Source organism: Procambarus clarkii, chromosome 5 (genome assembly GCF_040958095.1).
Source record: "Procambarus clarkii isolate CNS0578487 chromosome 5, FALCON_Pclarkii_2.0, whole genome shotgun sequence".
NCBI classification, from domain to species: domain Eukaryota; kingdom Metazoa; phylum Arthropoda; class Malacostraca; order Decapoda; family Cambaridae; genus Procambarus; species Procambarus clarkii.
Window position 1 is genome coordinate 15,052,737 of NC_091154.1, and position 22,115 is coordinate 15,074,851.

The window sequence follows — 22,115 nt, forward strand, 5'->3', positions numbered from 1 at the left end:
AACGCACACGTTGTATTTCAGCTTTTTCTTCTTGTAGCTGGCGTTGTTCTCGTTCACATTCCTGGGCTAATTCAGCCTGTTCCCACTAAACAGTTTCCCATTTTCAAAACGTCCTACAAACGACATTTCATTGTTTTGGACACGTTTTAAATTACGTTTAAAATGCGTATTTTGAGAATTTGTAAAGACGACTTTAAAAAATGAGGCCATAACGTTTTAATAAAACGTATTTTAAATGTCATGATACATGTTGGAGCAAAGGTTTTTAAAACGTTAATTTTGTAACCTGAACGTTGAAGCGTCGTCGGTAGCTCTCAGTGGAAAGTAAATAGGCGTCAAGGACTGCTTGCTTGAGTACATCGTAGTCAGTCTCGTTTGCAAGAGTAACGAGGGTTAAGACAGTTCTTCCTGTAAGGTGTGACCTGAGAAGTATAGACCATTGATTCCTAAGCCATTGTAAAGGGGTGGCCAAGGCCTCGAATGACACAAAAAATGAGTCTACTTCTGCCTCCACAAAAGGCGGCATCATATTAATACAATTTGTAGGCTTAAAACATACTGGTAAGTTGGCTTCTGCTTCACGGCACTGAGAGAGGTGGGTACTTTCAAGTTCTAACTCCTGGCGCCGGAACTCGAGCACGGTGTCTGATCTACCTTGTTCCAAGCATAACGTGATGCCAACTCTATCCTCCTCTTGTTGTCTCTTGAGTTGAAGCTCTTCAGCTAGGATTTGCAGTAGTTCTCTTTCTCTTCGACGACGTAGGTCAGCTTCTTGTTCTTGACATTGACGTTGTAGTTCAGCTTCTTGTTCTTGGCGTTGACGTTGTTGTTCAGCTTCTTGTTCCTGACGTTGACGTTGTAAGTCAGCTTCTTGTTCATGACGTTGGCGTTATAGTTCAGCTTCCTGTTCTTGACGTTGGCGTTGCAGGTCAGCTTGTTGACGTTCAGCTTCATGTTGCAGGGTCTGGAGTCGTTCTTGTTCACATGCACGTTCTAATTCAACTTTTTGTTCGTAGAGCCAGAATTGTTCTTGTTAACGCACACGTTGTATTTCAGCTTTTTCTTCTTGTACCTCGCGTTGTTCTCGTTCACATTCCCGGGCTAATTCAGCCTGTTCCCACTAAACATTTTCCCGTTTACAAAACGTCCTAAAAACGACATTCCATTGTTTTGGACACGTTTTAAATTACGTTTAAAATGCGTATTTTGAGAATTTGTAAAGACAACTTTAAAAAGTGAGGCCATAACGTTTTAATAAAACGTATTTTAAATGTCATGATACATGTTGAAGCAAAGGTTTTTAAAACGTTAATTCTGTAACCTGAACGTTGAAGCGTCGTCGGTAGCTCTCAGTGGAAAGTAAATAGGCGTAAGGACTGCTTGCTTGAGTACATCGTAGTCAGTCTCGTTTGCAAGAGTAACGAGGGTTAAGACAGCTCTTCCTGTAAGGTGGGACCTGAGAAGTATAGACCATTGATTCCTAAACCATTGTAACTGGGTGGCCAAGGCCTCGAATGACACAAAAAATGAGTCTATTTCTACCTCAACAAAAGGCGGCATCATATTAATACAATTTGTAGGCTTAAAACATACTGGTAAGTTGGCTTCTGCTTCACGGCGCTGAGAGAGGTGGGTACTTTCAAGTTCTAACTCCTGGCGCCGGAACTCGAGTGCGGTGTCTGATCTACCTTGTTCCAAGCATAACGTGATGCCAACTCCATCCTCCTCTTGTTGTCTCTTGAGTTGAAGCTCTTCAGCTAGGATTTGCATCAGTTCTACTTCTCTTCGACGACGTAGATCAGCTTCTTGTTCTTGGCGATGACGTTGTTGTTCAGCTTCTTGTTCTTGACGTTGACGTTGTAAGTTAGCTTCTTGTTCTTGACGTTGTAGTTCAGCTTCTTGTTCTTGACGTTGACGTTGTAAGTCAGCTTCCTGTTCTTGACGTTGACGTTGTAGTTCAGCTTTTTGTTCTTGACGTTGACGTTGTAGTTCAGCTTCTTGTTCTTGACGTTGACGTTGTAAGTCAGCTTCTTGTTCTAGACGTTGTAGTTCAGCTTCTTGTTCTTGACGTTGACGTTGTAAGTCAGCTTCTTGTTCTTGACGTTGACGTTGTAGTTCAGCTACTTGTTCTTGACGTTGGCGTTGCAGGTCAGCTTGTTGACGTTCAGCTTCATGTTGCAGGGTCTGGAGTCGTTCTTGTTCACATGCACGTTCTAATTCAGCTTTTTGTTCGTAGAACCAGAATTGTTCTTGTTAACGCGCACGTTGTATTTCAGCTTTTTCTTCTTGTAGCTGGCTTTGTTCTCGTTCACATTCCCGGGCAAATTCAGCCTCTTCCCACTAAACATTTTCCCGTTTTCAAAACGTCCTAAAAACGACATTTCATTGTTTTGGACACGTTTTAAATTACGTTTAAAATGCGTATTTTGAGAATTTGTAAAGACGACTTTAAAAAGTGAGGCCATAACTTTTTAATAAAACGTATTTTAAATGTCATGATACATGTTGGAGCAAAGGTTTTTAAAACGTTAATTTTGTAACCTGAACGTTGAAGCGTCGTCGGTAGCTCTCAGTGGAAAGTAAATAGGCGTCAAGGACTGCTTGCTTGAGTACATCGTAGTCAGTCTCGTTTGCAAGAGTAACGAGGGTTAAGACAGTTCTTCCTGTAAGGTGTGACCTGAGAAGTATAGACCATTGATTCCTAAGCCATTGTAAAGGGGTGGCCAAGGCCTCGAATGACAAAAAATGAGTCTACTTCTGCCTCCACAAAAGGCGGCATCATATTAATACAATTTGTAGGCTTAAAACATACTGGTAAGTTGGCTTCTGCTTCACGGCACTGAGAGAGGTGGGTACTTTCAAGTTCTAACTCCTGGTGCCGGAACTCGAGCGCGGTGTCTGATCTACCTTGTTCCAAGCATAACGTGATGCCAACTCTATCATCCTCTTGTTGTCTCTTGAGTTGAAGCTCTTCAGCTAGGATTTGCAGTAGTTCTCTTTCTCTTCGAAGACGTAGGTCAGCTTCTTGTTCTTGACGTTGACGTTGTAGTTCAGCTTCTTGTTCTTGGCGTTGACGTTGTTGTTCAGCTTCTTGTTCCTGACGTTGACGTTGTAAGTCAGCTTCTTGTTCTTGACGTTGGCGTTGTAGTTTAGCTTCTTGTTCTTGACGTTGGCGTTGCAGGTCAGCATGTTGACGTTCAGCTTCATGTTGCAGGGTCTGGAGTCGTTCTTGTTCACATGCACGTTCTAATTCAACTTTTTGTTCGTAGAGCCAGAATTGTTCTTGTTAACGCACACGTTGTATTTCAGCTTTTTCTTCTTGTAGCTGGTGTTGTTCTCGTTCACATTCCCGGGCTAATTCAGCCTGTTCCCACTAAATATTTTCCCGTTTTCAAAACGTCCTAAAAACGACATTTCATTGTTTTGGACACGTTTTAAATTACGTTTAAAATGCGTATTTTGAAAATTTGTAAAGACGACTTTAAAAAGTGAGGCCATAACGTTTTAATAAAACGTATTTTAAATGTCATGATACATATAATAATAATAATAATTAATAATAATAATTTTTATTAAGGTAAAGGTACATACATAAAGAGATTTTACAAAGTTTGTTGGCTTTATAGATAGAGCTACTACATACAATGCCTAAAGCCACTATTACGCAAAGCGTTTCGGGCAGATGTTGGAGCAAATGTTTTTAAAACGTTAATTCTGTAACCTGAACGTTGAAGCGTCGTCGGTAGCTCTCAGTGGAAAGTAAATAGGCGTCAAGGACTGCTTGCTTGAGTACATCGTAGTCAGTCTCGTTTGCAAGAGTAATGAGGGTTAAGACAGCTTTTCCTGTAAGGTGTGACCTGAGAAGTATAGGCCATTGGTTCCTAGGCCATTGTAACTGGTTGGCCAAGGCCTCGAATGACACAAAAAATGAGTCTACTTCTGCCTCTACAACAGGTGGTATCATAATAATACAATTTGTAGGCTTAAAACATACTGGTAAGTTGGCTTCTGCTTCACGGCGCTGAGAGAGGTGGGTACCTTCGAGTTCAAACTCCTGGCGCCGGAACTCGAGTGCGGTGTCTGATCTACCTTGTTCCAAGCATAACGTGATGCCAACTCCATCCTCCTTTTGTTGTCTCTTGAGTTGAAGCTCTTCAGCTGGGATTTGTAGTAGTTCTATTTCTCTTCGTCGACGTAAGTCAGCTTCTTGTTCTTGACGTTGACGTTGTAGTTCAGCTTCTTGTTCTTGGCGTTGACGTTGTAGTTCAGCTTCTTGTTCTTGACGTTGACGTTGTAAGTCAGCTTCTTGTTCTTGACGTTGTAGTTCAGCTTCTTGTTCTTGGCGTTGACGTTGTTGTTCAGCTTCTTGTTCTTGACGTTGACGTTGTAAGTCAGCTTCTTGTTCTTGACGTTGGCTTTGTAGTTCAGCTTCTTCTTCTTGACGTTGATGTTGTAAGTCAACTTCTTGTTCTTGACGTTGACGTTGTAGTTCAGCTTCTTGTTCTTGACGTTGGCGTTGCAGGTCAGCTTGTTGACGTTCAGCTTCATGTTGCAGGGTCTGGAGTCGTTCTTGTTCACATGCACGTTCTAATTCAACTTTTTGTTCGTAGAGCTAGAATTGTTCTTGTTAACGCACACGTTGTATTTCAGCTTTTTCTTCTTGTAGCTGGCGTTGCTCTCGTTCACATTCCCGGGCTAATTCAGGCTTTTCCCACTAAACATTTTCCCGTTTTCAAAACGTACTAAAAACGACATTTCATTGTTTTGTACACGTTTTAAATTACGTTTAAAATACGAATTTTCAGAATTTGTAAAGACGACTTTAATATGTGAGGCCATAACGTTTTAATAAAACGTATTTTAAATGTCATGATATAACGTTTTAGAAGAAAGGTTTTTAAAAAGTTAATTCTGTAACCTGAACGTTGAAGCGTCGTCGGTAGCTCTCAGTGGAAAGTAGATAGGCGTCAAGGACTGCTTGCTTGAGTACATCGTAGTCAGTCTCGTTTGCAAGAGTAACGAGGGTTAAGACAGACTTCCTGTAAGGTAGGACCTGAGAAGTATAGACCATTGATTCCTAAACCATTGTAACTGGGTGGCCAAGGCCTCGAATGACACAAAAAATGAGTATACTTCTGCCTCCACAAAAGTCGGCATCATATTAATACAATTTGTAGGCTTAAAACATACTGGTAAGTTGGCTTCTGCTTCACGGCGCTGAGAGAGGTGGGTACTTTCAAGTTCTAACTCCTGGCGCCGGATCTCGAGCGCGGTGTCTGATCTACCTTTTTCCAAGCATAACGTGATGCCAACTCTATCCTCCTCTTGTTGTCTCTTGAGTTGAAGCTCTTCAGCTAGGATTTGCAGTAGTTCTCCTTCTCTTCGACGACGAAGGTCAGCATCTTGTTCTTGACGTTGACGTTGTAGTTCAGCTTCTTGTTCTTGGCGTTGACGTTGTTGTTCAGCTTCTTGTTCCTGACGTTGACGTTGTAAGTCAGCTTCTTGTTCTTGACGTTGGCGTTGTAGTTCAGCTTCTTGTTCTTGACGTTGGCGTTGCAGGTCAGCTTGTTGACGTTCAGCTTCATGTTGCAGGGTCTGCAGTCGTTCTTGTTCACATGCACGTTCTAATTCAACTTCTTGTTCGTAGAGCCAGAATTGTTCTTGTTAACGCACACGTTGTATTTCAGCTTTTTCTTCTTGTAGCTGGCGTTGTTCTCGTTCACATTCCCGGGCTAATTCAGCCTGTTCCCACTAAACAGTTTCCCGTTTTCAAAACGTCCTAAAAACGACATTTCATTGTTTTGGACACGTTTTAAATTACGTTTAAAATGCGTATTTTGAGAATTTGTAAAGACGACTTTAAAAAATGAGGCCATAACGTTTTAATAAAACGTATTTTAAATGTCATGATACATGTTGGAGCAAAGGTTTTTAAAACGTTAATTTTGTAACCTGAACGTTGAAGCGTCGTCGGTAGCTCTCAGTGGAAAGTAAATAGGCGTCAAGGACTGCTTGCTTGAGTACATCGTAGTCAGTCTCGTTTGCAAGAGTAACGAGGGTTAAGACAGTTCTTCCTGTAAGGTGTGACCTGAGAAGTATAGACCATTGATTCCTAAGCCATTGTAAAGGGGTGGCCAAGGCCTCGAATGACGCAAAAAATGAGTCTACTTCTGCCTCCACAAAAGGCGGCATCATATTAATACAATTTGTAGGCTTAAAACATACTGGTAAGTTGGCTTCTGCTTCACGGCACTGAGAGAGGTGGGTACTTTCAAGTTCTAACTCCTGGCGCCGGAACTCGAGCGCGGTGTCTGATCTACCTTGTTCCAAGCATAACGTGATGCAACTCTATCCTCCTCTTGTTGTCTCTTGAGTTGAAGCTCTTCAGCTATGATTTGCAGTAGTTCTCTTTCTCTTCGACGACGTAGGTCAGCTTCTTGTTCTTGACGTTGACGTTGTAGTTCAGCTTCTTGTTCTTGGCGTTGACGTTGTTGTTCAGCTTCTTGTTCCTGACGTTGACGTTGTAAGTCAGCTTCTTGTTCTTGACGTTGGCGTTGTAGTTCAGCTTCTTGTTCTTGACGTTGACGTTGTAAGTCAGCTTCTTGTTCTTGGCGTTGACGTTGTAGTTCAGCTTCTTGTTCTTGACGTTGACGTTGTAAGTCAGCTTCTTGTTCTTGACGTTGTAGTTCAGCTTCTTGTTCTTGACGTTCATGTTGTAAGTCAGCTTCTTGTTCTTGACGTTGACGTTGTAGTTCAGCTTCTTGTTCTTGACGTTGGCGTTGCAGGTCAGCTTGTTGACGTTCAGCTTCATGTTGCAGGGTCTGGAGTCGTTCTTGTTCACATGCACGTTCTAATTCAACTTTTTGTTCATAGAGCTAGAATTGTTCTTGTTAACGCACACGTTGTATATCAGCTTTTTCTTCTTGTAGCTGGCATTGTTCTCGTTCACATTCCCGGGCTTATTCAGGCTTTTCCCACTAAACATTTTCCCTTTTTCAAAACGTCCTAAAAACGACATTTCATTGTTTTGAACACGTTTTAAATTACGTTTAAAATACGTATTTTCAGAATTTGTAAAAACGACTTTAAAATGTGAGGCCATAACGTTTTAATAAAACGTATTTTAAATGTCATGATATAACGTTTTGGAACAAAGGTTTTTAAAAAGTTAATTCTGTAACCTGAACGTTGAAGCGTCGTCGGTAGCTCTCAGTGGAAAGTAGATAGGCGTCAAGGACTGCTTGCTTGAGTACATCGTAGTCAGTCTCGTTTGCAAGAGTAACGAGGGTTAAGACAGACTTCCTGTAATGTAGGACCTGAGAAGTATAGACCCTTGATTCCTAAGCCATTGTAACTGGGTGACCAAGGCCTCGAAACACACACAAAATGAGTCTACTTCTGCCTCCACAAAAGGCGGCATCATATTAATACAATTTGTAGGCTTAAAACATACTGGTAAGTTGGCTTCTGCTTCACGGTGCTGAGAGAGGTGGGTACTTTCAAGTTCTAACTCCTGGCGAGGGAACTCGAGTGCAGTGTCTGATCTACCTTGTTCCAAGCATAACGTGATGCCAACTCCATCCTCCTCTTGTTGTCTCTTGAGTTGAAGCTCTTCAGCTAGGATTTGCATCAGATCTACTTCTCTTCGACGACGTACGTCAGCTTCTTTTTCTTGACGTTCACGTTGTAGTTCAGCTTCTTGTTCTTGACGTTGACGTTGTAGTTCAGCTACTTGTCCTTGACGTTGACGTTGTAGTTCAGCTTCTTGTTCTTGACGCTGACGTTGTAAGTCAGCTTCTTGTTCTTGACGTTGTATTTCAGCTTCTTGTTCTTGATGTTGATGTTGTAAGTCAGCTTCTTGTTCTTGACGTTGACGTTGTAGTTCATCTTCTTGTTCTTGACGTTGGCGTTGCAGGTCAGCTTGTTGACGTTCAGCTTCATGTTGCAGGGTCTGGAGTCGTTCTTGTTCACATGCACGTTCTAATTCAGCTTTTTGTTCGTAGAACCGGAATTGTTCTTGTTAACGTGCACGTTGTATTTCAGCTTTTTCTTCTTGTAGCTGGCGTTGTTCTCGTTCACATTCCCGGGCTAATTCAGCCTCTTCCCACTAAACATTTTCCCGTTTTCAAAACGTCCTAAAAACGACATTTCGTTTTTTGGACACGTTTTAAATTACGTTTAAAATACGTATTTTCAGAATTTGTAAAGACGACTTTAAAACGTGAGACCATAACGTTTTAATAAATCGTATTTTAATTGTCATGATATAACGTTTTGGAACAAAGGTTTTTAAAAAGTTAATTCTGTAACCTGAAAGTTGAAGCGTCGTCGGTAGCTCTCAGTGGAAAGTAAATAGGCGTCAAGGACTGCTTGCTTGAGTACATCGTAGTCAGTCTCGTTTGCAAGAGTAACGAGGGTTAAGACAGACTTCCTGTAAGGTAGGACCTGAGAAGTATAGACCATTGATTCCTAAACCATTGTAACTGGGTGGCCAAGGCCTCGAATGACACAAAAAATGAGTATACTTCTGCCTCCACAAAAGTCGGCATCATATTAATACAATTTGTAGGCTTAAAACATACTGGTAAGTTGGCTTCTGCTTCACGGCGCTGAGAGAGGTGGGTACTTTCAAGTTCTAACTCCTGGCGCCGGATCTCGAGCGCGGTGTCTGATCTACCTTTTTCCAAGCATAACGTGATGCCAACTCTATCCTCCTCTTGTTGTCTCTTGAGTTGAAGCTCTTCAGCTAGGATTTGCAGTAGTTCTCCTTCTCTTCGACGACGTAGGTCAGCTTCTTGTTCTTGACGTTGACGTTGTAGTTCAGCTTCTTGTTCTTGGCGTTGACGTTGTTGTTCAGCTTCTTGTTCCTGACGTTGACGTTGTAAGTCAGCTTCTTGTTCTTGACGTTGGCGTTGTAGTTCAGCTTCTTGTTCTTGACGTTGGCGTTGCAGGTCAGCTTGTTGACGTTCAGCTTCATGTTGCAGGGTCTGCAGTCGTTCTTGTTCACATGCACGTTCTAATTCAACTTCTTGTTCGTAGAGCCAGAATTGTTCTTGTTAACGCACACGTTGTATTTCAGCTTTTTCTTCTTGTAGCTGGCGTTGTTCTCGTTCACATTCCCGGGCTAATTCAGCCTGTTCCCACTAAACAGTTTCCCGTTTTCAAAACGTCCTAAAAACGACATTTCATTGTTTTGGACACGTTTTAAATTACGTTTAAAATGCATATTTTGAGAATTTGTAAAGACGACTTTAAAAAATGAGGCCATAACGTTTTAATAAAAGGTATTTTAAATGTCATGATACATGTTGGAGCAAAGGTTTTTAAAACGTTAATTTTGTAACCTGAACGTTGAAGCGTCGTCGGTAGCTCTCAGTGGAAAGTAAATAGGCGTCAAGGACTGCTTGCTTGAGTACATCGTAGTCAGTCTCGTTTGCAAGAGTAACGAGGGTTAAGACAGTTCTTCCTGTAAGGTGTGACCTGAGAAGTATAGACCATTGATTCCTAAGCCATTGTAAAGGGGTGGCCAAGGCCTCGAATGACACAAAAAATGAGTCTACTTCTGCCTCCACAAAAGGCGGCATCATATTAATACAATTTGTAGGCTTAAAACATACTGGTAAGTTGGCTTCTGCTTCACGGCACTGAGAGAGGTGGGTACTTTCAAGTTCTAACTCCTGGCGCCGGAACTCGAGCGCGGTGTCTGATCTACCTTGTTCCAAGCATAACGTGATGCAACGCTATCCTCCTCTTGTTGTCTCTTGAGTTGAAGCTCTTCAGCTATGATTTGCAGTAGTTCTCTTTCTCTTCGACGACGTAGGTCAGCTTCTTGTTCTTGACGTTGACGTTGTAGTTCAGCTTCTTGTTCTTGGCGTTGACGTTGTTGTTCAGCTTCTTGTTCCTGACGTTGACGTTGTAAGTCAGCTTCATGTTCTTGACGTTGGCGTTGTAGTTCAGCTTCTTGTTCTTGACGTTGACGTTGTAAGTCAGCTTCTTGTTCTTGGCGTTGACGTTGTAGTTCAGCTTCTTGTTCTTGACGTTGACGTTGTAAGTCAGCTTCTTGTTCTTGACGTTGTAGTTCAGCTTCTTGTTCTTGACGTTCATGTTGTAAGTCAGCTTCTTGTTCTTGACGTTGACGTTGTAGTTCAGCTTCTTGTTCTTGACGTTGGCGTTGCAGGTCAGCTTGTTGACGTTCAGCTTCATGTTGCAGGGTCTGGAGTCGTTCTTGTTCACATGCACGTTCTAATTCAACTTTTTGTTCATAGAGCTAGAATTGTTCTTGTTAACGCACACGTTGTATATCAGCTTTTTCTTCTTGTAGCTGGCATTGTTCTCGTTCACATTCCCGGGCTTATTCAGGCTTTTCCCACTAAACATTTTCCCTTTTTCAAAACGTCCTAAAAACGACATTTCATTGTTTTGAACACGTTTTAAATTACGTTTAAAATACGTATTTTCAGAATTTGTAAAAACGACTTTAAAATGTGAGGCCATAACGTTTTAATAAAACGTATTTTAAATGTCATGATATAACGTTTTGGAACAAAGGTTTTTAAAAAGTTAATTCTGTAACCTGAACGTTGAAGCGTCGTCGGTAGCTCTCAGTGGAAAGTAGATAGGCGTCAAGGACTGCTTGCTTGAGTACATCGTAGTCAGTCTCGTTTGCAAGAGTAACGAGGGTTAAGACAGACTTCCTGTAATGTAGGACCTGAGAAGTATAGACCATTGATTCCTAAGCCATTGTAACTGGGTGGCCAAGGCCTCGAAACACACACAAAATGAGTCTACTTCTGCCTCCACAAAAGGCGGCATCATATTAATACAATTTGTAGGCTTAAAACATACTGGTAAGTTGGCTTCTGCTTCACGGTGCTGAGAGAGGTGGGTACTTTCAAGTTCTAACTCCTGGCGAGGGAACTCGAGTGCAGTGTCTGATCTACCTTGTTCCAAGCATAACGTGATGCCAACTCCATCCTCCTCTTGTTGTCTCTTGAGTTGAAGCTCTTCAGCTAGGATTTGCATCAGATCTACTTCTCTTCGACGACGTACGTCAGCTTCTTTTTCTTGACGTTCACGTTGTAGTTCAGCTTCTTGTTCTTGACGTTGACGTTGTAGTTCAGCTACTTGTCCTTGACGTTGACGTTGTAGTTCAGCTTCTTGTTCTTGACGCTGACGTTGTAAGTCAGCTTCTTGTTCTTGACGTTGTAGTTCAGCTTCTTGTTCTTGATGTTGATGTTGTAAGTCAGCTTCTTGTTCTTGACGTTGACGTTGTAGTTCATCTTCTTGTTCTTGACGTTGGCGTTGCAGGTCAGCTTGTTGACGTTCAGCTTCATGTTGCAGGGTCTGGAGTCGTTCTTGTTCACATGCACGTTCTAATTCAGCTTTTTGTTCGTAGAACCAGAATTGTTCTTGTTAACGTGCACGTTGTATTTCAGCTTTTTCTTCTTGTAGCTGGCGTTGTTCTCGTTCACATTCCCGGCCTAATTCAGCCTCTTCCCACTAAACATTTTCCCGTTTTCAAAACGTCCTAAAAACGACATTTCGTTTTTTGGACACGTTTTAAATTACGTTTAAAATACGTATTTTCAGAATTTGTAAAGACGACTTTAAAACGTGAGACCATAACGTTTTAATAAAACGTATTTTAATTGTCATGATATAACGTTTTGGAACAAAGGTTTTTAAAAAGTTAATTCTGTAACCTGAAAGTTGAAGCGTCGTCGGTAGCTCTCAGTGGAAAGTAAATAGGCGTCAAGGACTGCTTGCTTGAGTACATCGTAGTCAGTCTCGTTTGCAAGAGTAATGAGGGTTAAGACAGCTCTTCCTGTAAGGTGTGACCTGAGAAGTATAGACCATTGATTCCTAAGCCATTGTAACTGGGTGGCCAAGGCCTCGAATGACACAAAAATTGAGTCTACTTCTGCCTCCACAAAAGGCGGCATCATATTAATACAATTTGTAGGCTTAAAACATACTGGTAAGTTGGCTTCTGCTTCACGGCGCTGAGAGAGGTGGGTACTTTCAAGTTCTAACTCCTGGTGCCGGAACTAGAGCGCGGTGTCTGATCTACCTTGTTCCAAGCAAAACGTGATGCCAACTCCATCCTCCTCTTGTTGTCTCTTGAGTTGAAGCTCTTCAGCTAGGATTTGCAGTAGTTCTACTTCTCTTCGACGACGTAAGTCAGCTTCTTGTTCTTCACGTTGACGTTGTAGTTCAGCTTCTTGTTCTTGGCGTTGACGTTGTTGTTCAGCTTCTTGTTCTTGACGTTGACGTTGTTAAGTCAGCTTCTTGTTCTTGACGTTGACGTTGTAGTTCAGCTTCTTGTTCTTGACGTTGACGTTGTAGTTCAGCTTCTTGTTCTTGACGTTGACGTTGTTAAGTCAGCTTCTTGTTCTTGACGTTGACGGTGTAGTTCAGCTTCTTGTTCTTGACGTTGTAAGTCAGCTTCTTGTTCTTGACGTTGTAGTTCAGCTTCTTGTTCTTCACGTTGATGTTGTAAGTCAGCTTCTTGTTCTTGACGTTGGCGTTGCAGGTCAGCTTGTTGACGTTCAGCTTCATGTTGCAGGGTCTGGAGTCGTTCTTGTTCACATGCACGTTGTAATTCAGCTTTTTGTTCGTAGAGCCAGAATTGTTCTTGTTAACGCGCACGTTGTATTTCAGCTTTTTCTTCTTGTAGCTGGCGTTGTTCTCGTTCACATTCCCGGGCTTATTCAGCCTCTTCCCACTAAACATTTTCCCGTTCTCAAAACGTCCTAAAAACGACATTTCATTGTTTTGGACACGTTTTAAATTACGTTTCAAATACGTATTTTGAGAATTTGTAAAGGCGACTTTAAAACGTGAGGCCATAACATTTTAATAAAACGTATTTTAAATGTCATGATATAACGTTTTGGAGCAAAGGTTTTTAAAAAGTTAATTCTGTAACCTGAACGTTGAAGCGTCGTCGGTAGCTCTCAGTGGAAAGTAAATAGGCGTCAAGGACTGCTTGTTTGAGTACATCGTAGTCAGTCTCGCTTGCAAGAGTAATGAGGGTTAAGACAGCTCTTCCTGTAAGGTGGGACCTGAGAAATATAGACCATTGATTCCTAGGCCATTGTAACTGGGTGGCCAAGGCCTCGAATGACACAAAAAATGAGTCTACTTCTGCCTCTACAAAAGGCGGCATCATATTAATACAATTTGTAGGCTTAAAACATACTGGTAAGTTGGCTTCTGCTTCACGGCGCTGAGAGAGGTGGGTACTTTAAAGTTCTAACTCCTGGCGGCGGAACTCGAGCGCGGTGTCTGATCTACCTTGTTCCAAGCATAACGTGACGCCAACTCCATCCTCCTCTAGTTGTTTCTTGAGTTGAAGCATTTCAGCTAGGATTTGCAGTAGTTCTACTTCTCTTCGACGACGTAAGTCAGCTTCTTGTTCTTGACGTTGACGTTGTAGTTCAGCTTCTTGTTCTTGACGTTGACGTTGTAGTTCAGCTTCTTGTTCTTGACGTTGACGTTGAAGTTCAGCTTCTTGTTCTTGACGTTGACGTCAAGTATCAACATGTTGATACTTTTAATACCCTATTAATATCCCCTCTTGTTCTGTCTTGTGTTAATGCCACATCACCCCTACCACCTCACTCAAATGTAGATATAAAGTCAGAGATACGTAAGTTCTAATCAGTTGTGTATTTGTGAACTAAAGTCTTTGAAAATGTAATAAGTTTTACGAAACGCGCCCGTGTCGCGTCAGACTAGAAATAAAAATGAATTTTGGAGAATTAATTTTTGATTTACCTCCAACAGTGAAGTGTAATGTACGAAAGATTGAGAAAATTCGTGTTAGAATTATTAATCTTACTATTTCGGTCATATTTAATAATATATGTCTACAGGAAAGACTGCTACCAAAATATACTAATATATATATATATATATATATATATATATATATATATATATATATATATATATATATATATATATATATATATATATATATATATATATATATATATATATGGAGCGACGGCCGTCCAGGTGGCGCTGATGTCGTCATAACGGGAACCAGTTCACTCTAACCACCATTATGATTGTTTCCCAGGTGGCGTGATCCAAGAGCCACGTGTAAGGGCTGACGGGCCTTGGGAGAGGAAGACTGGTGGTACTCTGTCAAGACATCTGGGAAGTTTTTTTTTTTTTAATTTTATTTTTACATGCAAGCATGCAAGTATAAGGCAATAAATACAATAAAAAAAAAGAATAAACAAAATAAGCAAAACAAAAAACCACCGGCCAGAAGGACCGACAGCACAGTACAAAAACAACAAACATCAACAGAACACAAGAGAAAATAGTGTAAACAGACTAGCAATACACAAAACACAATAACACATAAAACAAAACAAACAAACATCATAACACACAGGGAAAGCATAAGGAGAACAAATAACAAAAAAAGACAAACATAAAAATACAAAATTATAAAATCATAAAATATACAACAAGCCAAGAAACAGAAACATAAGCCATACATGGCACAAGAACAACACAAACAATAAACAATAACATGCACAACTAACCACTTTCGGTGCAAGAAATAAAAGAAGAGGCACAAGCACAGAACACACTAGGGCAAACATCATAGCCAGAGGGGCACATATTACTTAATCAAAGGAACAGAGAAGCAGTAAAAGGTATAGCTACACACAAAGTATGTTAAAACATGTAAGGAACACAATAAACAGGGACATTGAGAAAACTAAAAATAACACCGGCCTGAAGGGCGCACAAGAAATAAAACGTATAGCAGAACATACCACAGGTCCCATGCATACACTAGACACACAGCAATCACACAAACTACTCAGATTGCTCATACTTCTCCGGCCACTCCGCCGCCGGGAAACGAATACAATACGCCTCCCAAAGCAACATGATGTTGTCCGGAACAGGGTGAGCATGGGCCGTACGAGAATCAGGCATCAAGTCCGGCACACCCACAACAAAACACCGAGCCTGCGGAACCCAGACGGTCGAGGGGCACCACGGAACAGGCTGCACGCGGTCAACAAAGTAAAACGACAAAGGGTTATTCTTCCTATCATACGCTACGCCGGAGGCCAAGACGATTGGTAGGGGCTTTCCCCCACGGGGCCGGGCAACGGACAACGCACTAGCAGCCTCCTTGGCAGTTCCACAGGGCTCCGCGGCAACCACCGGACGTGTCACCTGCAGGGGCCCCCCACGCCGAACATCCTTCCTCAGCAACAACACAAGGTCGCGGCCCGCACCAGCACCCTCACCACCTACGTCCGTAGGAGCGACCACCCCCCACTGCGGAGAACTTTCTGCAGAAAAAAGAACATGAGGTGAATCATATGCACAATCGTCGTCATCAGCAGGCACATGGACGTCAGCAACCACCATCGACTTGGATCCGGGTGCTTCGCGATCTACCACATCATCGCCTCAAGATCCACCGGCGTCGAAATCCCCCACATCAGCCCAAGCAGTAGAAGATCGCCGGGACCGTTTGGGCTCTGGCCGCACATCCTCAGAGCCAGAGGCTGACCCAGAACCACGGGCTTCACAAGCCGTGCGAACCGATGCCCGTCGCATGACGGCAGCAGCCTCAACCGCAGGGGGAACCAGGCTGCACACAACAGGACGCTCCGCAGCCCCCCCCCCCCAGCACCCAGCTCAGCCGAAACACCCGGCGAAGGCGCAGGGCCAGATGCAGCAGCAGGAGACGAGGAAGACGAAGACGTCGACGACACGCAGAGACCATCTGCGTGTCGTCGCACAACAGTCGCAGGTGCACCACCAGGTACAACAGTCACAGGTGCACCACCAGGCACAGCAGTCGCAGGTGCACCACCAGGCACAACAGTCGCAGGTGCACCACCAGGCACAGCAGTCGCAGGTGCACCACCAGGCACAGCAGTCGCAGGTGCACCACCAGGCACAGCAGTCGCAGGTGCACCACCAGGCACAGCAGTCGCAGGTGCACCACCAGGCACAGCAGTCGCAGGTGCACCACCAGGCACAGCAGTCGCAGGTGCACCACCGGGCACAACAGTCGCAGGTGCACCACCAGGCACAACAGTCGCAGGTGCACCACCAGGCACAACAGTCACAGGTGCACCACTAGTCACAACAGTCACAGGTGCCCCACTAGTCACACCCCCATGCCGAGGACCGTTCAGGGATGCACCATTCTCACGGAGGGGGGGAAAATCCCCCACACTGAACACAGAAGCAGTCTCCAATCGAGGAACCTCACACTGGGCAGTGTCATGGCCCTCCTCCCCACAGCGGAAGCACGTGCGGGCCTGCCCTGGATAGAAAACTCGGAGCAGAAGACCACAGCACATAACCTTAGAGGGGATGGACTCCTTGAGGCGCATATGCAGCGTGCGAATACCCAGACGGAGGCCCCGCAGCCGCTAGGCACTAAACAAGTTGAACCGATGACGCAACACCGTACCATACCTCGCAAACACAGAAGAAAGCTCCACCTCAGGAAACGCAACAGGTACGCCGTGCACGCTTACAAAGGTCAGCGGACCCCACGGATCAGAGACAGTCACAGACACAGCCGAATGAGGAAGGAGAGTCGTCCGCTCGTTCCAACACCCCACAAACCGCTCGTATCCAGGTGACGTTTGCCACGTCACCGCCACGCGAGTGGGAGAAAATTTCTCGAGACCGAGGAGATCCTTAATATCCACCTTCAGGACATCCAAAAGCGCAGCCGCCACAAGTTTCCAATCCACCGGCGCAGAGAACTCCAGCCGAGCCGTATTCACACGGCGGATGCGGCCACCACCAGCCGCCGCCATATTGCTGACCTCTGCCCCAGTCAGCTGGCGCCCCACACCAACGAGCAACCACCACCAGTCAGCGACAAACAGCTACTGGCAGCCAGAGCCCCTGGAATTTTCTTCGATAGCTTTCGGTGGAGAGAAGGTAGGCGTCCAACACTGCTTGTTTCAGAGTCTGGTAGTCATTCTCAGACGCCAAAGTACTGAGTGTAACTGCAGCTCTACCTGTGAGACGTACTCTGAGAAGGGTTGCCCATTGGTCGGCAGGCCAACTAAGTTGATTAGCAAGGGTCTCAAAGGTGGTGAAAAATACATCAACTTCTGTCTCTACGAATGGTGGCATTAACTTACTTGCATGTGAGATATTGAAACTGACAGGAACACTGGCGGTAGCTTGCTGGCGTTGAGCGAGGTGTGTAGTTTCCAACGCGAATTCTTGTTGACGACATTCCATAGCCATAGCAGCTTGTTGTTTGTCATGCTCGCGTTGCATCTCCAGGTGGCGTTGTTTTGTTTCAAGCTGTATTCGCTCACGTTCACGGAGTGTTGCAATCTCACGTTCCTGTTCTTCTTTCCTCATGGCAGCTTCTCGTTCTTTTTATTTGTAGAGCTTCTTTTTGTATGGCAGCTGCTTCTCGTTGCTGTTCTCGTTCGATCTTGGCAAGCTCTAGTTTGAGTTTCAGAGTTGCCAAATCAGGTTTATCTGCAATAAAGTAAGTTTCGTGAGTTTCAGAGTTAATCTTACCTTCCTCTAAGAGATGATCCAGTAACAGGTTATGTAGTTCATTTTTGTTGGCTTGGTAGGGAACTTCTAGTTGATACTCATGTGCAAGAGTTTGTAATTCAGTCCTCTTGGCACGACTTAAGGTCCCTATTTCACCTGCTGGATCTGCACGGAAAGCTTGGAGACGAAACATGGTGAAATTAGCAAATAAATGCACAACGAATATACTGTTGTGATATGGTGAATGTCAGAAACAGGACAACGTGGCAACTGGTACCTATCCTGTGGAATCGTTAACAATTAATGTTAATTTAAAGATGGTAAATGATTAATAAATCAAGATCGCAGGAAATCTTGTACCCGGTACTCAATGTAAGAGGATAAGGGCAAGAAAATCCTATTAAATAAGCGAAACTGAGTTTCTAAGACAAATGAAACAGTGAATTGCCTCAAAAGTGAATTTAGGTAGTCCAAGAATGTAAGCATACCTTGCCGAGTCTCTATAGGACATAAGCAAGTTTTTCCCACTGAAATGAAATATGATACTTACAGAATTAGCGAACTTTTGTGCTCTGAAAAAGAAGGCTAATTCCCTACCAATGTAAATATCATCATCTCTGACCGACGTGTAGGGGTGCGAGGAGTCAACTGGTGACGAGAACTGCTGCTGAGGTCCCAATTCAGCAACTAAAGTTCGTGCGAGAGGAACTATGGCCCTCTTTATCCTCCTACCGTCGGATTGCAGAAGATTAGATGCTCTTGACCCGGGGACAGACCACAGTACCAGGGTACCAATATGATGATCTGCCGAAAATATGAGAAATATCCTAGGGACAAAAGATGGTAAACACGAGTAATAACACGGAGGGAGAGATGACCAATTAAGAGAATGACTGAGGCCTACAGTCACCACGTAATCCAAAGTTGTCTCACCTTCACCATATGCTACTCTCGTAATGCACAATTACACACAGCACCATATGAAAATAAAATTGAATATTGAAAATAGTGAGAAGCTACTTTACCAAAGCCAAGTACGCTTACCACAAATTTACGATCTGGTACCAGTACCTGAGTGAAGCTCCGTGGACAGGCCCCCATGAAATGTGACGGTAAAGTATTGGAGTGTTGATGTTCGGCTGTTCAATAGCTGGGGGCAAGGCCTCGTCACACTTACAGAGAAAAAAAAAGATCGTTTGCCCGTTTGTCTGTGGTAAGGTAATGGGAAGACACACAAAACACAAAGTATAAACAATGAAATTTTAATTACTCTAGAAAACAAGATATGAATAAAGACAATCTCTTGGCTTACGTAAAATTCAAAACAAATCAACAAACAAAACAACATGAATAATTAATGGCAGTAAAAATTTACTCTAAGACAAAATAAAGTGCACGTAATAATAGTGGTAAATCAAATCAGGTGCTGAGAATACTGGCTTCAAGCTGCCACCTCCCTTAGTACACGACAGCCAGAGCTTTGTCTACTAGAGAGAGATGTCAACTCCAAAGAGCACAGAGATATTCTGAGGAGTACGGCGTGTGCTGGCCCAGACGTCAACTCAGGTAGTGGCGTGAGTGCAGGTGCAACGACACACCAGCCAATCAGGAACAGGCAGGCGGAGAATGAGTAGTTTGCTGGTTTGACGGCGGGCGGGAGCCGGTGTGTCTGGTGGTGCAAGGTACGCTTTGCTTCCTGGGCAAAACGTTTGGCGATACAGGTGGACGTATCTTCAATATAGTATCTTGTACTTGAATGACGTAAATGTTGTAGGGAAGAGCAGGCTCAATCTCTCTTGAAAGAGATTATCGTCACAATATATATATATATATATATATATATATATATATATATATATATATATATATATATATATATATATATATATATATATATATATATATATATATATATATATATATATATATATATATGTCGTACCTAGTAGCCAGAACTCACTTCTCAGCCTACTATTCAAGGCCCGATTTGCCTAATAAGCCAAGTTTTCCTGAATTAATATATTTACTATAGTTTTTTTCTTATGAAATGATAAAGCTACCCTTTTCTCTATGTATGAGGTCAATTTTTTTTTATTGGAGTTAAAATTAACGTAGATATATGACCGAACCTAACCAACCCTACCTAACCTAACCTAACCTATATTTATAGGTAAGGTTAGGTTAGGTAGCCAAAAAAAGCTAGGTTAGGTTAGGTTAGGTAGACGAAAAAACATTAATTCATGAAAACTTGGCTTATTAGGCAAATCGGGCCTTGAATAGTAGGCTGAGAAGTGCGTTCTGGCTATTAGGTACGACATATATATATATATATATATATATATATATATATATATATATATATATATATATATATATATATATATATATATATATATACATATATATATATATATATATATATATATATATATATATATATATATATATATATATATATATATATATATATATGTCGTACCTAGTAGCCTGAACTCACTTCTCAGCCTACTATTCAAGGCCCGATTTGCCTAATAAGCCAAGTTTTCCTGAATTAATATATTTACTATAATTTTTTTCTTATGAAATGATAAAGCAACCCTTTTCTCTATGTATGAGGTAAATTTTTAGTTATTGGAGTTAAAATTAACGTAGATATATGACCGAACCTAACCAACCCTACCTAACCTAACCTAACCTATATTTATAGGTAAGGTTAGGTTAGGTAGCCAAAAAAAGCTAGGTTAGGTTAGGTTAGGTAGGTTAGGTAGACGAAAAAACATTAATTCATGAAAACTTGGCTTATTAGGCAAATCGGGCCTTGAATAGTAGGCTGAGAAGTGCGTTCTGGCTATTAGGTACGACATATATATATATATATATATATATATATATATATATATATATATATATATATATATATATATATATATATATATATATATATATATATATATATATATATATATATATATGTCGTACCTAGTAGCCAGAACGCACTTCTCAGCCTACTATGCAAGGCCTGATTTGCCTAATAAGCCAAGTTTTCCTGAATTAATATATTTTCTCTAATTTTTATCTTACGAAATAATAAAGCTACCCATTTAATTATGAATGAGGTCAATTTTTTTTGTTGGAGTTAAAATTAACGTAGATATATGACCGAACCGAACCAACCCTACCTAACCTAACCTAACCTATCTTTATAGGTTAGGTTAGGTTAGGTAGTCGAAAAAGTTAGGTTAGGTTAGGTTAGGTAGCTTAGGTAGTCGAAAAATAATTAATTGATGAAAACTTGGCTTATTAGGCAAATCGGGCCTTGCATAGTAGGCTGAGAAGTGCGTTCTGGCTACTAGGTACGACATATATATATATATATATATATTTATTTATTTATATATATACAAGAAGGTACATTGGGTTTGTGAGAATACATTGGATAGTACAGTATTTACATTCTTGTAAAGCCACTAGTACGCACAGCGTTTCGGGCAGGTCCTTAATCTAGCAGATAATTTTAAGTAGGTAATTTCAATCAGAATTCATAAATGATAAAGATACATTACAAGAGAAAAATGAGATGAGAGAGATAAGTAAGTATATTAAAGCACATTGTTATATTAAAGCTCTGATTAATTACATTGACAGCTTGATTAGTAATTTAAACAAGGTTAATAGACACCATACAGCAGATTGACAGCACATATAAGACAGCAATGATCACAATGGTAAACATATTCAGATTGGGTACATAAAGATTGGGAGACTGGATAGCAAAAGATACAGATAAACAAGATTTATAAACACCATACAACAGATTGGCAGCACATATAAGAAAACAGCAATAATCACAATGGTAAAGATGTTCAAATTGGGAACATAAAGATTGGGAGATTGGGTAGCAATTGATACAGTGCAATTTTAAGGCAAAAAGTGAAAAACTATGAAGATGAAATTAGGTACTTTTTAGTATTGATTTTGAATGATGTAAAAGTTGGACAGCTTTTCAATTCAGTAGGGAGTGAGTTCCATAAACTGGGTCCCTTTATTTGCATAGAGTGTTTACACAGATTAAGTTTAACTCTGGGGATATCAAAGAGATATTTATTTCTGGTGTGGTGATAATGGGTCCTATTACATCTGTCCAAGAAGAGTTTCAGACAAGGATTTGCATTTAAGAACAGGGTTTTGTAAATGTAGTTAACACAAGAGAATTTGTGGAGTGAGATTATGTTTAGCATGTTTAGGGAGTCAAACAAGGGGGCTGTGTGTTGTCTAAAAGCAGAATTTGATATTATTCTGATAGCAGATTTTTGCTGGATGATGATGGACTTGAGGTGGTTTGCAGTGGTTGAACCCCATGCACAGATATAGTTGAGATATGCAACTCATGCATAGTTGAGATAGGGATAGATTAGTGCATAATATAGAGAGATGAGAGCAGAGTTAGGAACATAATATCTGATTTTGGAGAGTATACCAACTGTTTTAGAGACTTTCTTAGTTATGTGTTGTATGTGGGTACTGAAGTTGAGTCTCTTGTCTAGGAATATGCCAAGAAACTTTCCATCATTTTCATTGCTAAT

General features: G+C 41.8%; 1 protein-coding gene across 1 annotated transcript; it reads right to left on the bottom strand.

Moving 5' to 3' along the window:
* Positions 1–3,700: 3,700 nt before the first annotated feature.
* LOC138351132 (trichohyalin-like) lies at positions 3,701–13,545 on the bottom strand. Its single transcript, XM_069302769.1, has 14 exons — positions 13,388–13,545; positions 12,929–13,064; positions 12,433–12,568; positions 12,071–12,259; positions 10,846–11,129; positions 10,099–10,267; positions 9,676–9,966; positions 8,627–9,052; positions 7,454–7,737; positions 6,707–6,832; positions 6,284–6,509; positions 5,191–5,660; positions 4,919–5,053; positions 3,701–4,612 (listed from the first exon to the last, which is right to left on the bottom strand). The coding sequence occupies exons 1-14, from the start codon at positions 13,543–13,545 to the stop codon at positions 3,701–3,703; spliced, it is 3,942 nt and encodes a 1,313-aa protein (XP_069158870.1).
* Positions 13,546–22,115: the final 8,570 nt, after the last annotated feature.